This window comes from Mixophyes fleayi, chromosome 6 (genome assembly GCF_038048845.1).
Source record: "Mixophyes fleayi isolate aMixFle1 chromosome 6, aMixFle1.hap1, whole genome shotgun sequence".
Taxonomy (NCBI): domain Eukaryota; kingdom Metazoa; phylum Chordata; class Amphibia; order Anura; family Limnodynastidae; genus Mixophyes; species Mixophyes fleayi.
The window spans coordinates 206,374,488-206,392,823 of record NC_134407.1 but is presented as its reverse complement, the minus strand read 5'-3'; the positions used below and the strand labels follow the sequence as shown (position 1 = coordinate 206,392,823).

The 18,336-nt window shown below is 42.7% G+C and overlaps 1 protein-coding gene across 10 annotated transcripts in view; it reads left to right on the top strand.

Annotated features, from left to right (window-relative positions):
- QTGAL (queuosine-tRNA galactosyltransferase) overlaps positions 1-18,336 on the top strand; it is a 349,188-nt gene that overhangs the window by 301,173 nt on the left and 29,679 nt on the right. For 9 of the 10 annotated variants that reach the window (XM_075178189.1, XM_075178186.1, XM_075178188.1 and 6 more), the window contains 2 exons: positions 6,304-6,399; positions 12,707-12,831. In XM_075178189.1, the coding sequence (XP_075034290.1) occupies positions 6,304-6,399; positions 12,707-12,831 (221 nt within the window). The remainder of the gene's footprint in view (positions 1-6,303; positions 6,400-12,706; positions 12,832-18,336) is intronic. The other variant, XM_075178191.1, reaches the window with a different exon arrangement.

The window sequence follows — 18,336 nt, the reverse complement described above, 5'->3', positions numbered from 1 at the left end:
GGTATGTCTTTGGTTGTATGATATACAGCACTGCAGATATATGTGGCACCTTATAAATAAACTAAAATAACAGTATTCCACCAGAGAAATGTGCCAGATCTTACAGCCAAAGGCAGAATGTTGTGGATATTTCGCTGAAGAGTTGACATTTTCATATATATGAGTATCCTGTCCAATGGATACAGGAAAGGTAGCAGCAGGTACATGGATAAGACAGGTGTGTTGAGGAAGGGCGAGCGTCAGCCCAGTGCGTTTCGGCACTTGTGAGCAGCAAGTCCCAGCAGGATAGGGAAGCTCCTGGGATAATCTGCGGAGAGAATGATAAATTAATACAGAGGATTAGTATGGAGGTACGTCAGTGACATCAGTGGATAATTGACGGCTGGCAGACCGGAAAAACTTGCTGGACGAGGACAGACAAGTCCATTCTTGATATTTCAAATCAAAGTTTCTCAACTTGTTTCTCTTTGTTTCTACCAAAGCCGTTAAATGTCACACCGTGGTCTTTTCCTGACTTGTTGAATAGAAGAAAAAAAGAAAATAAAAAAGTATTTTCTTGTGCTGTGTGAATATAACAAACGAGATGCTAATCCGCTGCACAAGGGTTCCCAACGTCCCAGAAGATAGAAGAACAATAACTATCCCGATCCCCCAAAATTGATAATGATTATCAGGCATGTTTGTGAATACAGCTATAAGGCGGATGACTCCTACTGTCATGTGCATGCCATCATCATGCTAACACGCCACCATGCGTGGCTACATTGAACGCTAATCTGCTAATCGTGGCAGCACAGTGGCCTAGTGGTTAGCACTTGTGCTTCGCAGCACTGAGGTCATGAGTTCAATTCCTGACCATGGCCTTATCTGTGTGGAGTTTGTATGTTCTCCCTGTGTTTGCGTGGGTTTCCTCCGGGTGCTCCGGTTTCCTCCCACACTCCAAAAACATACTGATAGGTTAATTGGCTGCTATCAAAAATTGACCCTTGTCTCTGTCTGTATGTATATGTCTATGTGTGTATCTATATTAGGGAATTTAGACTGTAAGCTCCAATGGGGCAGGGACTGATGTGAATGAGTTCTCTGTACAGCGCTGCGGAATTAGTGGCGCTATATAAATAAATGATGATGATGATGATGATAATCCCATGTTACAGTTTCTGGGCGCTGTAGCAGCATAGGCCCCTGTGGCCAGCTTTTGAAAGTTTGCTGGTAATATCCATGCAGTCCAGGGTTAACGGATGTCAGCATTCAAGCCAAGATTCAGCTATACCAGATCAAATCCAGTGCAATAGGATTGGATTTTAATTATGTATAGCAATCACTTGGCATGTTAACTTTAATTTTAAGTTGTGTGCCTCCGGCCCGACCTTCCTTTTCCCCACAGCCCCTTTATAAAGGTGAAATGACTCTCTTTAACGTACTCATCTTTTTCAGGAAGTGTTTGCTCGATCTCTTTTGGTTTAATGGTTTGTGGTCTCAAAGGGTTAAAATTCGGAAAAGCAGCAAAGTGAGTATGACAACAGGAAGCGAGGAGGTCTCGTACATCAGCACACACGGCCTGGCATGTTATATGTGTAAACAGATGTGTAGATTTTGTGTGACAGGCAGTAATCCTAGAGAATGGAAAAAACCTGTTTTCAAGGGTTCTAAGAAATTTTCCCACCTCCCAAACTGAAACCGTTTTCTGTTGCAGACAGAACTCTCTGTGTCAAGTTTAAGGTGACAATTAGTCATTCAGCAACATGTCAGTGCGTAGGTCCCAACTGTCTCATTTGTACTCACCTTCCGCTGCCCTGCTTTCTTCCAAAAATGTCCTTCTTTGGGGTTTGATTAATGTAAGACATTGGTGATTATCATCACTAGATAACTGATAAAAGCTAAAAAAAAAAAAGTGCATATTTCGTAATGATTCTGAAGGTATGTCGTCATTTCAAATGCCCTGCGTGTTTGTGCGTCGCACGGACAGGTAGTGAGCACCCAGTGGCCCTCTAAGAGCAAGGGGCCCAGAGCAGATGCCCATTGGTCCCCCCTTCATCTCTGCCAAATTGTCATTGGCCTCTCGGCCACCAGACATCACCCACTATGGTAGTGTTTCCATAAGAACACACCTAATACTGCTCCTGAATCTTCCAGCTGATGTTTGTTGCATAGCTTTCTGCAGCGGACTTTCTTGGTTTGTACATGCAACTTTTCCTAAATGCGTAGCTGTATGGCTCAGGTTTCCTTGCTGTTGTTTTCAGCTATGTGTTTATATGAGCAGACAAATTATTTTAGTTACCCTGAGATGCGCCACAATTCTGGATACAGTTGTATCCAATGAAAAGAGCCCAGAAACTTCTCATTGATGGGTAAGCAAGAATATCATCAACTCTGTCTGATGATGTAAATACTTTACTAAAGAGCACAGAACATAGTCGCATGTAGAAATCAATAATTTAAAGGTGGAAAACCTCTTTCAAAATTGGAGCTATGTATAGTGCAGACACATTTGTACTCTGGGGGGCGATTTAGAATGTTTTCACCTATCGCATAGAGGGCAATCAGCCATTACTAGCACAAATCGGCTGTGACAGGGAGAACACACAGTGCGAGATTTTAGAGCTCTGTGGTCCCTTTGTCTATAACCATACTGTGTGAACATTGGTGCAGTAATACAAGTGTTTCAGTAGTTTTTAGATTGTGTGTTGTCTGTCTTTTTAATGATCTATGGTCTTTGCAAGATATACGTATGATTTTTTTTTTTTTAACTTTAACGTCTTGGATGTTTTTATATACTTTGTAAGAAGACTTTTTCCCACTAGTGACTTGTCCTAACACCATATTCATACTATTGCAGTATATTTACAAATTCCACAGGGCTGTTCAATATTTGTCTTATTTTGGAGGCAATGTGACATTTCTCAGCCCTCCTAAACCTGGCAGGAGCCTCCAATGTTGACGTTGTCTACGGATTTCCCACGCTTGTACCTTGTCTGAATGAACAGGCTTTAGGCCAGTACAACACACATGCCATTTGTTATGATCTGCCCTCCATGCCTGACACTTTCACACCCACGAGAGAGAAAAGAGCCGGCTTCCTCGCTCCATAACCCGGACACCCTGGCTTATTTCTTGCATACGGCAAGGACATGTTTGTTAAACAGAGCACTTTCCACTACGCCCTCCCTTCGCTGGATTAGAAGCCACTGAGGGGACATCCGATAAGACTAATGAGAGGAGAACTCAGCTAAAAATATTTTATTACTGACAGAGCTGAAAAACCTCCAACAGATGTAAGTAAATGACATACACAGGTCTATCCTGCAAATAAACCGCCAATGAGTAAAGAATACACAACCATATACAACCTTTCGCCACATTGCTGGTTGTAGCCATTGGTAAGTGCATGTGCACATAAACATTAGTGTCAGGAAGGAAGAGCATATAGCGTGCTGGCGAGGGGTCAGGTAAGAGCTGCTCCTTACAGGAGATTAGCTGTCACAGACGCTACCCTGTACAGAGCTTCATATCGATGTCCCCATAGGGAACTATGGGGACTGTGTTAATGTTCGTTACAATGATATATCTGGCGTTATACTATTAATAGTGTTGTACTTTAATTTGCCATAATCCTGTTTTGCAGTATTGGAGGCTAATAAAGGGATGATATCAGGTCCCCTAGTCTCACAATTCACATCAGTCGCAAAGCAAGAAAAATTTACGTTTTCAGTATGGGCAGCACAGTGCCCTAGTGGTTAGCACTTCTGCCTGACAGCACTGGGGTCATAAGTTCAATTCCCAACCAAGGCCTTATCTGTGTGAAGTTTGTATGTTCTCCCCGTGTTTGCGTGGGTTTCCTCCCACACTCCAAAAACATACTAGTAGGTTAATTGGCTGCTATCAAAACATTTACCATAGTCTCTGTCTGTCTGTCTCCCTCTCTGTCTGTGTGAGTGTGTGTCTATATTAGGGAATTTAGACTGTAAGCACCAATGGTGCAGGGACTGATGTGAATGAGTTCTCTGTACAGCGCTGCGAAATAAGTGGCGCTATATAAATAAATGATGATGATTACAAATGTATCACACCTAATGTGGGACGTATTTTTCTGCTATTACACAGGTTTTTGGCCTTCAGTGTTTCTAAGAGGATAGTTCATTTGTACCAGTCTGATTTCAGAGAGATGATGCATTTAAAATTGATATGTTTAGTAATTCCTATCTGTGTTCTGCAAATAGGTTTTTTTAACAATAATGATTCCACCAGGTGGCGCTGTTCTAATGCAGTCCTAAAAGGATATCATTTAAAATCGGTCAGGCAAATAAAACAGCATCTCCCATTGTATTCACAAATTTAACTATTATTCTGTGTACAGAAAAATGTGTGGCATATTAATGTAAGCGAAACATGCAAGTTATGAGCATGGAGTGTGTTTATAATATGTAGAAAGTAATAGCAGTCAGTGTTTGTGTGTAACATGCAACTTCTTAGATTATATGGTAAGAGATTCCTGTGGAGCAATGATTAGCGTTATAAATTTTCAGCCAAGCGCCTGGCACCTGCTACATGTATTACCTGGGGCGGTGAGCTGGTGGTATATTAGAAATAAACCTCAGTGGTACCATACACTATACACTGATATATATTACAAGTTAACCCGTGCATGATACTCATGCGTTCTAGTCAAATCAAGCTACTTAAGGTGTTAAAAAGGTTCTTGTCATGCATTTGGGCCTAGCCCAGGCCTCAACCACCAACCACTCCCCACTGTCACCCCCGGCAACCACCAACCACTCCCCACTGTCACCCCCGGCAACCACCAACCACTCCCCACTGTCACCCCCAGCAACCACCAACCACTCCCAACTGTCACCCCCGGCAACCACCAACCACTCCCAACTGTCACTTCTCCTTCAAAAAATATATATATATATTTTTTAAATCTTTATAAACACTTTTAACAATTAACAAATTAAATTAACAAATTAAAAACATCTTCGTATACCAAATTTCAGCCCTTTCTGAATTTTTTTCCCCACACACACTAAGAATTTAGTAGGTCAGTGTATAACTCCACCCAGCAGGTGGCGCTGCAGCTTGGTTTTATTTTTTCCACACACACACAGACAGACAGACTAACACACGCCACTAGACCTTTATATATTCGATAAGTACAATCAGTATCCCTAATTTCGTTTTACATGTACTTGGATTACAAGTCCCTCAGGCAGCCCCCTCTTTATCTTAGGAAATTCTTTAATGTTTCATTCAAGTTTAACGTGTTACTAAAGTCTGGCGGTGGTAGATATTATGTTGAAATTCTGAATATTGTATCTATAGTTTATCTACAAAATCGCTTCATTTTGGCTCCGCCCCAGCAATGAAATGACACTACCGTCCCCCATGGGGCGGAGCCAAAATGACATGATTCAAGATGCCCCACTCTATCTCACCTGCAATTCACTATGAGATCTCACAGAGGGGAAAAATTAAAGGTAGGCAAGTATGTTTACTAGGCTGCAGTATTAGTTAGGAAACTGTACAAGGTTCTTGGGATATGCACTTCCAAAAATATATAATGGTTCAAATATGTTTAAATGGTTTTGCATTGAATAAATCTTGATTTTTTTGGGGGGTTACTATGATATCAGCATTTACATCATGATGCATAGGATATATCAATTGGGTGTTTGCACGGGTTTCCTCCGGGTGCTCCGGTTTCCTCCCACACTTCAAAAACATACTAGTAGGTTAATTGGCTGCTATTAAATTGACCCTAGTCTCTCTCTCTCTCGCTCTTTCGCTTTCTCTCGCTCTCGCTCCAATGGGGCAGGGACTGATGTGGGTGAGTTCTCTGTACAGCGCTGCTGAATTAGTGGCGCTATATAAATAGCTGATGATGATGATGATGGAAACAGTCAAGATAAACAAGTAGCCAGAAAGACACAGACAATTAGCCTTGTCAGACATTTAGTACTTAGCTGGAGGGACAGCTAGATAGGCAGTTATCCAGACTGACATACTAGTAGCCGGCAAGTCAGACAGCTTGGTAGTAGCCAGACACAGACTGATAGTAGCCATGCAGACAGACTGGTAGCTAGCAGGCAGATAGACTGACAGTAGTCAGACAAAGACTTGAGAGTACTGAGAATACAGGACTAATGTAGAATAGGCTACATGAAACACAATGGTAGGTAGATGGCAGTACATTCAGTACAAAGTGACTCCTGGGTATTGCAGTTTTGCTGACACATCCATAGATCACTTACTGACAAGTCATAACATTCCGAGACTCAGTCATTTCTTTGTGTTTGGCTGCAGGTGTTCACCTCACATGGACCTACCGTCATCATGCCCACCTGGATTTGCTCCAGGGAGTGGTTCTGTTACGTGGGACAGTTTGTTGAAGACGGACAGGTAAGAGATGAAGCTGATATGAGATTTGTTCACGTCCGATATCAACATGACTATGATGCCAAAGTGTTAAGGCAGCCTGCTGTAATTTCATAGGTTTATCAATGACTCAAGTTACTTTCTCTCCTATTATCATTAAACAGGAAACATGTCAAATGAATATCTGAAAGCGCATAGTAACGTTGTCCTGTGCATCAGGCTGCTGCCAAGAGACATTTAAGTGTTTCTGCTGTTCCTCTCCCACCTACTCACTAGAGTCTCTTGTTATCACTGTGGACCTTCTTACTTAGCTCACATTACATCAGGTAAAGGTGATGGTGTCTCTAAGCAATGTGGCTGGCAGTGAGAGGTCTACAATGTGGCAGGCAATGGGCATCCATGCAAATGATCTGGTAGCGGGCACAGGTCTCTGTGGAAACTGGCTGGCACTGGTGTAGTTGTAATGTAAAGTACAATGGAGTTTGTGCTATATAGCTGGCTATAGTTTTTGCTCCATAGGTCCTTCATTAAATGAATCATGTTCTGGTATCATCATCCCTTTGAATAGATTGAAGTCGTGCTACTCTGCCTAGAGCAATTTTTGCTCTAATTCCAACTCTGGTCTTGCCAAATGGCTGCTCTATGCAGTCTTATTTAATAGAAGTTGTATGGCGCACAGAATGTAGAGTTAACATGCAATAACAGAACACATATTAATGAAGTGCATATAGCATATTGTAAATTAACCGCTTTCTGCTTCATCCTATTGGGAACACTGGTTATACAGAGGCTCAGCTGGAGTTTGGGCACTTTAAATTTAGCACTAAAGGTCTGAACATCTCCCCCTGTATATACCTTCAGCCTATTGGGGGTATGTGTAGAGCTACGACTGGAAGGGAGACATTAGTAAGGTTTTTTACCTGCTCCAAGTGTCACTCCAAATTGGCTAGTGGCGAAGGGCCAGTACCTGCGCTCACTGGCAGGGGTCCCATTTAAATGGCAGAACCATCCCGGGCGAGTTCCTTGGCTTAGTCCATTGCTGAGCTTATTCAGCTTGACGCACTTCCCAAGGGGCTTTGCAGGTACCCCCCCCCCCTCTGCTGGAGCCTTAGTGAGAAACCCTTCCCTCTCCGGTGCTCTTGGCCAGGGGCCTTCGGGCTTCACATCTGCCTTATCCGATCAGTGCTGGTGTAGTTGGTGCAGGGCCTTCACAAAATTAATTTTCCTTGAAAAGGATCATGGAATCTGCCTCTTAAACTAGCAGCGGATGTGTCAGACTCCTGCTGTACTTCAGTCTTGGGAAGGATCAGACTCTGAATATTCCTCCCAGGAGGAAGGTAAAATCGCTTCTGTAAGACCACCACTATTCCTCTTCTGAATGCTGCGGCCTTTAGAGCTAGCACGGATAGGCAGATCAAAGCTATTTATATTGTGGTGGGGGCCTCTCTTAGACCTATCTTAACTTCGGCTCGGGTCAATATGGCGGTTGTGAGGTGATTGGAGCAAGGTTTTGTGCAGCTAGCTTTAATTTTGAGTCTGTTGAAGCAATGGTTCTTAAGGCTAAGGTTTTCTCTGACAGAGTGGTGTCAGAGACCATGTTTAAACCTAGAAAGCCAGTTTCGACCAACACATGCAAGATTCATTCATTTCCCTGAATTGCTCCTCAATCTGGTGTTAACATCCTTACAACATCCTCCTTTCGTACCTTTGTGTACGATAAGGGTAACGTTCCTTACCTGGAAAACCACTTCTCTTTTTACCGTCTCTTCAGCTGGGAGAGTTTATTACAGATATTTCATCTTCTGCCGACTAACCTTTCTTCCAGCTCCATTTGGTCTCCAACTAAATCAAGATTTTATGATTCTGGCCTTAGACCAGAGTATGTCTACAGAAGAAGAGGGCTTTCCTCTCTGTCTTTCAGGGCTTTGAAGACCTATGTTTATAAGACCATGAGGCTCACTGGAGGGATAGCCTTTTGGTCCTTTATGATACCCATAACAGGGTTTGGCTGTTGCCAAGCAGACCATTGCTAGGTGGATTATTGAGGTAATTTGACATGCTTACATTGGAGGAGGGCAATCTGTTCACGAATAAAATAGGACAGCACATTCTACCGGATGGGTGAGTGCCTCCTGGGCGATGCGGCATCGGTTCTCTGCTGAGCAGTTGTGTCGGGTGGCCACCTGGTCTTTGGTTCATCATTTTACAACGTTATACAAACTCAATATTCTTGTGTCCAACTATGTCCATTACGGACAGAAGGTCCACTGCAGCTTCCCATAGGGTGGGTTTTGGGACATTCCCTGGGTTCCAGTGTCCCTCCTAGGATGAAGGAGATGATGTAATTTTTTTTTCTTATGTTAAATCTTTTTCTCCGACTCAATTGGGGAACAGCCATCCTTTTACACTCTTCTTCTCCTTGTTAAAATTTACAGTTAAAACAGTTGTTTGCAGAAGAATCTTGTTGTTTCCTACCCCTCGTTTGGCTCTGTCCTTTGGGGCATGATTAGAAAATAACAGAGCCTACCAGCCGGCTGCGTGGGTATAGAGGGGAAAGGTTCAGACTTTTACTGCTAAATGTAAAGTGCCCACACTCCAGTTGAGCCACTTTATACCAGGTGTTCCAGGGTTTCCAGTGGACTCAGAGAAAGGGATTTAAGCCTAATAACAAAGATCCTGTTTTACGTTTTTTTACCCCTGCATAAGTTAGACCCAATAAACCACATATAGATAACCAGAAGACTCAAAACCATCATCATTTTCATAAACTGTGCCATCTCCAAGAATGGGAACACACAATGGAAACAGCCATGTCTTGGTCTGATCTACTGCTCAACATGTCAATTAACTAGAAACGTTACATCGGCGAGGCAGAAATATGGTTTTAGCCCCACAAAATAGCTGCCCCCTCTGTATAAGTCTAGGACACTTTCATTGGTTAAAGTCTCAGAGTCCACTTTCATTTCCAGACGGAAGATATTTGTTTACCATGACATTGTCGCTGTTCTGAGCAGATCTACTGGTGTCCCATCTGTCCAGATGTTACTATATAAGGAGACATTAGAAGAGATTCTTAACGCCTGACTGCTACTCTGACCCCTAGACCTGATGCTGCTTCAGTTCTGTAATGTGTTCCCTTCTCTCGCCTCATTGTGATAAGGACAGTCTGTCAGTGATCCAGCTACAGCAGGGCCCCGTCTAGCTGGCTGGGAATACAGCATGCGATGTGTGAAAGGTCAGTCCGACTCATGTCACCACTTTGTAATCCTACAAGCCCATCATGTTGTTATATCAGAGAGTTATGTCCGTACATCTGTATACGTTACAGTGAGATAAAGGGTGACTTAATACAAAAAAAAAAAACGTTTTAAGTCATGAAACGGGATGATTTGCTCCATATTAGTACAAAGCCAGCATATCCTTATAGAACAAACAAGTGCAGGGTTCATGTCTGCACCAAGGGATTGTGGGTAGAGAAATGCTAAAGAATTTCACCCTGTGCTTTCATATTTTCTATTTAAACGCCTTAAACACCAGCTACTTATCATATATACAAGCTAAACTGCATAGTCCAAGCTGGACATAGTGCTGTACTTCCTTTATGTATAATATACATAACATACATGCTGCATAGGAATCCCTGTCAGATGGAGCTTACAGGTTGTCCTAGATATTTAATAAAAAATGGCAATACGTTATCCATTACCTAGATACTCACATCTCTGAGACAATAATACTGTGTCCTAGTGGCCAAAGTTTATGGGAAATGGTCAAACACTTCCTAACTTCATCTGTAGCTTTTCAACATAGCTATTCTGTGGCATGGGAGTACCAATTAAAAAAAACAAAACAGGAGCTGGCCTTGTTATTTTGTTCTATATATTGCTGTGTGGATACAGCAGAATAATGGAGGAGAATGTGCCATAGAATATCTGGTAATAATTTAAAATGCTTGTCCAATGAGTGTACAGTCTAGTGGTATAATAAGAGAACTACCGAGTTTAAATTCTTTTCCAATCAGAGCTTACCAGCTAGTAGTGTGATGGGAGACCCCTTCCCAAAAGCATTTATAATCCAGTGGTATTACGGGTAACTCTGCTCTAACAAGTTTTACTGTATAGTGTTATAATTGGAAGTCAGGGAATCTTCAATCTGTCGGTATACCTGCAAAATTCTATTTCAATATTGCCACATTTTTGGGGGCATTTGAGTAGAGTTAGAGCATCCAATGGGTTCATTCTGCAAATGCAGTTACAAGGGACATGCAGGGGATGAGGTGGGCAGGACTAGCACAGGCCGCAGCCAATCAGAGTGTTAGAATGTTAACAGTAGAACGGATTATTGCAGCATATACAACTAATGTTTTTCCATATGTAGGCAAGTTTGAAGTGGGAGGGGCTAGACCAGCAGATAGTCAATCTGGGCACATAAACATTGACAGCGGGAAAGGTTACTGATGTGGTGTCAAACACGCCTCTATATAAATCTAAGTTCATACATCTTACTTGGCTAACTGACGCTTACAGTCTGCACCTATAACTATGGCCCTCAGTGGTACCATTATTCCTTATAGTACAAAGTATTCCTCTAGAACACTGAAGTAAAGACATCGGAATGCACCAGTTATACAGATCTTATTTACTGCAGTTTATAGATCTATATTAGCATCACTTGTGGATTAAACGTGATTCTGATACAAGCACCTATGTAGATGCTACATCACCCTGGATTAATGTCATATCGGATCCAACTTTGCTCTTTCAAGTGGGGATTTCCGGTGGGAAGTGAGAGCAGTGTAGGCCAGCAGCTGTATCACACCTCTCAGCCGGCTACTGATGTGGTCGCTGCTCTCGGGAATCTCTAGGACACAAGTGGGCGGCTGTTCTTTTCCTGGCACCAGAGCCAGGGAATGTAAGTTGAGTTGTATCAGAATCAGGTTCAAGATTAAATGGTTTCCAAATCGATGCAGAATATTCCCACGGATCTTCCCCTAAGGAAGATTTCACATTTCTACCAAACATTACATGATTATTATTATATGGTTTTTATATTATTATATGTTTGTTGAGTGTCCAGCTCATATTGGTTCCAGGTTATCAGCACATTGTTGTTTTGTAAATCTGTATTCTAAAGTGTATTTTTACTAATAAATGTCTTCCTTCTAAATGACATCATGACAGATTTGTTTTATTTATATTTTTTGATGATGAGATGCTAGAAGTCTGCAATTTTCCATGTTTATTTGACCTGTAGGTGGCACTGTCTTATTAGAGTTTATGTTGCATATTTCCTTTGTGCAAACTTGTACACCAGGGGGGTAAATGTATCAAATAGCGATTTTTGCAAATCACGATATCCGGTAACTTTGCATGGTAAATTTAAAGCGGTCATGACTTTAAAGGTAACCCCCCCCCCCCCCCCCCCCCCCCCCCCCAGGACTTATTTCTATTAAGCTTATATGATAGCACAGTGTTCTGTGCACATTGTGCTGTAACCCATAGCAACCTCTCTCACTTTATTCAAAATTAAATGGTGGAATGGATTTTGAATATAGGACAGTTAACAGAAACAGACCATGAGCCTATCTGTGAGGAGTTTGTATGTTCTCCCCGTGTTTGTGTGGGCTTCCTCCGGTCTTCTAGTTTCCTCCCACACTCCAAAAACATACTGGTAGGTTAATTGGCTGCTGCTAAAATTAACACTGCGAGACTGTAAGCTTCAGTGGGGCAGGGACATGATGTGAACGTCAAATATTCTCTGTACCGCGCTGCGGAATTAGTGGCGCTATATAAATAAAGGGTGATTATTTCTGAAAGCCTTTGCACGAGAAAAAGGTCCTGCAACATAGCGGTATAAATCAGATGTTGACTCTCAGCTCATTTTTCGAGTGAGCCACTTTTCATAAACATCATCGTACATTTCCATGTGGTAATAGGTGCAGACCACCCAATACTCCATCTTGTTTTAGGTTTTGTCATGTACTAGAGTGCAGCCATTTACTGAAAAGCCTGAGGCAAATATATTGATAAATGTGCTATGGAAGAGTTTATTAGCCTGGTCTATATATGATTGGTGGGAATTTCGTGACTGTACTTAATTCTCGGATAAACTGTTAGCAATTAGAATCATTTTGGTAATAAATGGAGCAGGTTTTTCTGGTATCTGAATGATTTTTGTGTAGAATAGGATGAAATTAGCCATGGCTGTGAGGACTGGAGGCACAGCCGTGGTCTTTACCAGTATAATAATGATGATGATGAAAATGGATCCTTTCCATTTAATTCGGAATGAGATGATGTTTACTGGTGTCATATGATTTGTTTATTTTTAGGGCACTCCAGAAGACTTATTGTTTTTCTACGAGCACCTCCGGAAGGGTGGTGGGGTCCATCGCGTGGATGAATGCCTCCTGCAGTACCGTTATCACGAACGTGCCGCAACACACGCTGTGTCTGAGTGAGTTACATACCAGCTGTGTGCTGTACCTGATTACTTGTTACCTTTATATAATGCTACGGGTCACCGTATTGTCACATGGTGCTAACATATGAGGATCTGTTTAGTACAGAACTCCTTGGTACATGGCGTTCTGATATGTATACTGTTCTACGGCACCGTATTTTGTCTTCTCTTATTAGATGCGCTGTCAGTGATTACTGCCCTGTGCCACTGTATATTTACCTAGGTGTGTGCCACCATGCACTGCTCTGTGATTCTGTGTTTTAGTCGTCCTCCCTGCCTAGATCCATAAGACACACACACGATAGATCAGGTAATTTGCCCTCGCACACTACATATATTTCCTTTGGTGTTTCAGCCTCGGCAGGAGCCAGACAGTAGCACGCTCTGATATTGTGGAGATCATCAGCTTTGCACAATGAAGAACACGGGCGTATGACACACTTTACACGTCTTACATCCGACCCTTCTGGAAACAGGCATTCTGCCTCCTCTTCCCAGCGAGCTCCATCCCTGTCGGCTTCAGATGAGACAAAAACTTTTGTGCCAAGTAAAACATCCTGCTCGGGGAGAGGGAGGCTGCGCTGGACGTTGTTTTCATAAGCCGCATACTTTCAGTTTCAGGGATGTGACCACCCTTTTCTACTCACACAGAACACACATTCTGTGACCTGGAACCTGCCACTGACCTTATCTGGTTTCCGGTATATCCTATATCTTTTGTACTGTGGAAAATCAACTTCGACACTTGCACAATAGCTCTCTAGATGTAGGGGAACTACAAGTCCCAGCTTTCCCTTGCAGCATGTGACACACATTGACGTGTATATGGCAGTGTGCTTGCACTGGGTCCCTGAACATGGAGGGGGCCCTTAGTGGTCACCTGAGGATACACCAGTGGGCCCCTGACTAAAGAGGCCCTCGTGTGTGGGCTGGCCTAGGAGGGTGGTCCAAAACTAGTCAGCCCTTTGAGACCACCTGCCTAATATCATGTAGGTCCCCCTCATGCCGCCAAAACCGCTCTGACCCGTCATGGCATGGACTCCACCTCTGAAGGTGTCCTGTGGTATCTGGCACCAAGACATTAGCAGCAGATCCTTTAAGTTCTGTGATCTGGGGATCTCACCTTGAACTCTTTGTCATGTTCTTCCAACCATTCCTGAACAATTCTTGCTGTGTGGCAGGGCGCATTATCCTGCTGAAAGAGGCCACTGCCATCAGGGAATACAGTTGCCATGAATGTACTTTGTCTGCAACAATGTTTAGGGAGGTGGTACTTGTCAAAGTAACATCCACGTGAATGCCAGGTCCCAAGGTTTCCCAGCAGGACATTGCCCAGAGCATCACACTGCCTCTGCCGGCTTGTCTTCTTCCCATTGTCCATCCTGGTGCCATCTCTTCCCCAGGTAAATGACGCTTATGCACCCGGCTGTGCACATGATGTAAAGGAAAACATGATTCATCAGACCAGGCCACCTTCTTCCATCGGTCCAGTTCTGGTACTCGCATGCCCATTATCGGTGCTTGCGGTGGTGGACAGGGGTCAGCAGGGGCACTCTGACTGGTCTGGATGCACTGTGTGTTCCAACATTTTTCTATCATAACCAACTTTAACTTTCTCAGCAATTTGTGCTACAGTTGCTCTGATCGGACCAGACGAGCATCAGTGAGCCTTGGGTGCTCATGACGCTGTCGCCGGTTCACTGGTTGCCCTTTCTTGGACCACTTTAGGTAGGTACTAACCACTGCATAATGGGAATACCCCACAAGACCTGCAGTTGTGGAGATGCTCTGACCCAGTCATCTAACCATCATAACTTGGCCCTTGTCAAAGTTGCTGAGATCCTTATGCTTGCCCATTTTTCCTGCTTCCAACACCTCAAGAACTGACTGTCCACTCGCTGCCTAAAATATATAAATATATATACACATGTAACATCTAACTTCTGACACCTTACACATACATCTGAATACATTGTGAATATGACCAGATGTTTGGGTTTTTCTTTTTTTTTGTCTTATATTAAATGAACTTTTTTTCTTGTATAGGATTGTCCGACTGAATGTTAAGTGATAAGGGTTTGACAGGCAAGCGGTTCAGGATCAGATCTCATTAGTCCTTGAACAGGTTCTACACAGCCCAGGATGCAGCCTCATCACACTGCGGATTACTTGGCATTATTGAGCATGTCAAGACGTAATCTTGCACGTCAGAAAACATGCAGTTCTGCCTTGATCTTTGATGGATATTTTTAAAGGGGTAGGGGAATTGTGCCGGGGGCCATTTCACACACTAAAATCCTGTGTACCACGCTACATGACTCAGTGTCAGATTAACTCCTTCAGTTCCAGATGTTCTTCTCCCAGCTTCGACCACCTGTGGCTCTCCAGCTGTTGGCCAGCCGGGCATTGCTGGAACTTGTAGTAACACCACATCGTCATAGTCCTTGCCTGCCTCTGACCTGCACTAATTTGTGCAATTTCACATAACCCTGATTCTGTTCAAATGTCAAATTTAACCAGAAGGCAGTGCACAGGGGTAGATTGTATATCAGCTTGCTATGAATAATTAAGTCTGCCTATAGCCATTGGATATTTGTTTAGTGACGATGTTTGGTGTTGCACAATTTCACTATCTTTACAGGACAACAAATGAAATCTCAGCCAACAGTCCACCTGTTTTCACAAAGCACCTTGTATGTTCTGCTCTGAAGATCCTCTGTAGGTCCATGGATGATGTACGTAACTGGCTGCTCTCCAGCTCCTGACCTACCGGATCTCTAATATTATTGTCTGTACCTTGTTTTGTTTTGGATATCAGAGGTGCCGGTCATAGGATTTCATGTTTTTCCTCCAAAAACTACTCTATAACAGGACCTGGAGAAGATGTTCTTGAATAATGGCGATTATCTGCATATCCTCTTTACTAGGGACTAACTTTGCTAAAGGACCACTACACCTACACTACACTACAAGCTATCTGATATATGGGATCTATTATCTGGAATGCTTGGGACTTGAGGCTTTCTGGATAAGGAATTTTACTTTATTCTCGGACTTCTTGGTGCTCCACGCTCATTAAATTGTTTAGCAGTGCTCCTCTTAGTGACTGGTGATCATATTTGCCCACAGAACATTATTTGAACTGCAGCAATGATTATCCCCATTCTGGTTTTCGGAACCTTCTTATCCAGAAACCCATTATCCGGAGTCCATACCTCTACTAATAACATACACATATAAAGTTTGCATACATGGACGATTTGTCTTTGCGTTATTTTGTACAGCTGTGTGGAAGCTATTGTTATCTGTCGTCACCCATTTTCTGCTAAGTGGCTAATTGTATTGTCCTTCTGCGGGATAACCAGACAGGAAGTCTACTGCGCGTAGGGAAAATATGTCCCCCACAACTTCACAAGCTCATCATACATTCCTTTCTAAATGTTATTAGCAGTTATTTTATATAACCCAAATTGTGTTCTATATTTTAATGGCCTTTGGAATAGTTGTTTTTCCTTTGCTTAAAGTAGTTTGTGTATCACAAACAGTTACCTCAGGTGGTTTTATAGCCATTTAATAGTTGTGTTTACTTAACTATTGTTGTTTCATACCTTTTGTATCACAAAGACTTTACTACGTGAGAGAGATGCGGAAAGCCAGAATTTCAGAACACTGATTTAATCTTCACTAACTACAAGCTGCACACTAATTAATATTGTTGTACAGTGTATTGAGGCCTCTTATGCAATTCTTAGCACCCTAAGGGGAAAGTGATTAAAGCAAAGTCATTAAGAGAGGAAACTGTAAGTTACACTAAGTCAAATGAGGTGAAGGTCACAAAATGACTTATAGATGCCCAATAGGCAGATTGTGTGTGATCTCAGGGTGTGGTATCAGATTGTACCACACATGAGACTAAGATGTATCATACTCCGGTTTGTACAAGTCGCCGGAAATCGGCGAGTTGACAGCTAAAATTTAAAGCGGCGCTGCCTTGTAAAGGGAAACTTGCCGATACAAGGCAGCGCCGGAATATGATACATTTACCCCCAAATCTACATCCAAGGTCATTAAAATGTTCTGTAATGTGTCTCTGGATTTATAGGACCTCTCGATATAAAATGCCGGAGGAGCCACTACCATCATTATCAACGACCTCAACGTTTATTTAGCGCCAGAGTTTGTCCTCTACTCGCTGCACTTACCAATCTGCCGGTAATGATAGGATCAGTAATTACCAGTTTCCTTCTACTTGTGCAACAGTATTGAAGCATACATGGCCAGCATTATATCTACTTCTATATCGGTCTCCCTGCTGACTAGCTCAGTAGATCAAAGAATAAAGAGACACACCGGGGAGGGTCCTTTTACACCTAACAGTATGAATTCTAATCACTGGTCACAACTGGAATGTATTTAATGCAGAGGGTCAGCCCAGCGTGTATTGCAATGTGTGGAAAAACAACCACTGCGCACGTGGAAATGCAGCTCTTAGTTAGACACAGGTGCAGACACTTCTAAACATCCGAATTGTCTGTATTTTTGGGGGTCATTGGAAATTGGTTTCCGTTTTCAGTCCTTTTCTGCACTTCGTTCTCAATGCCTATCCTGTTATACCAGATAGTACAAGGTGATATTATTATATCTAGTTGAGAAGAAACAACAAATCCCCAGTGTCGGGGCCGCTGAGAAAGATCTTACAGGGATCTTCAAGCTTAACGTACGTTGTCTGGCAGACAGAGAGGCCATTCTCACGCTGTAGTAACGATGGCTGCAAGGCTTATTCACTCAACTCAAGAAGCCTGTTCAAGTGGAGGCAGCAAGTTCCGACTCCCTGATCTGCACCTGTCCTGGCTTGGAGTATGGGAACCTGCTACTTCTCCTTTCCCTGCGCTGAAATCACAGGGGGAATGGCAGCAAGTGTTTCTGGCACTGTACACATTACAGGAGGATCCTGGGTGTGCCTGGAGCACACAGGAGAAATCCAGGACGATCGTCTTACTTTTCAGTCTCTTAAATGTGTAATTAAACTTTGTGGCAGGAAATTCAATTAAAAAGTTTCATTTGATTGCGGTTAGTACCTGGGTTGCCGTTCAGGTGTATAAGTAATGAGTTACTGAAAACAGCTACATATGAAACAGTAGTTATTTTATAGGTGCTGACAAAGTGGAGTATTGTCGCTGTGTCTTGGGGGGGCTTAATGAGGGCCTGAGGGCACCTGGGTGAACATTGAAATCTGTACTAAGGTGGAGATTTCCGTTACATTGTGCTACACGTGATTCTCGATCTAAATTGTGGATAATGTAGTGAAAAATTATATAAGAATTGCAGTGGCTAAAATGACAGAATGATTATAACATGATTGTTTCAGCTGACTTTAAAGGTAGAGATTAATTAAGGCGAGCAGAATACTTGGTGGAATAGGAGGGTTTGGCAGTAAAAGAACGTTTGTTTGGATTCTATTGTACATGTATTTATTTACATATACATACAAATATTGTG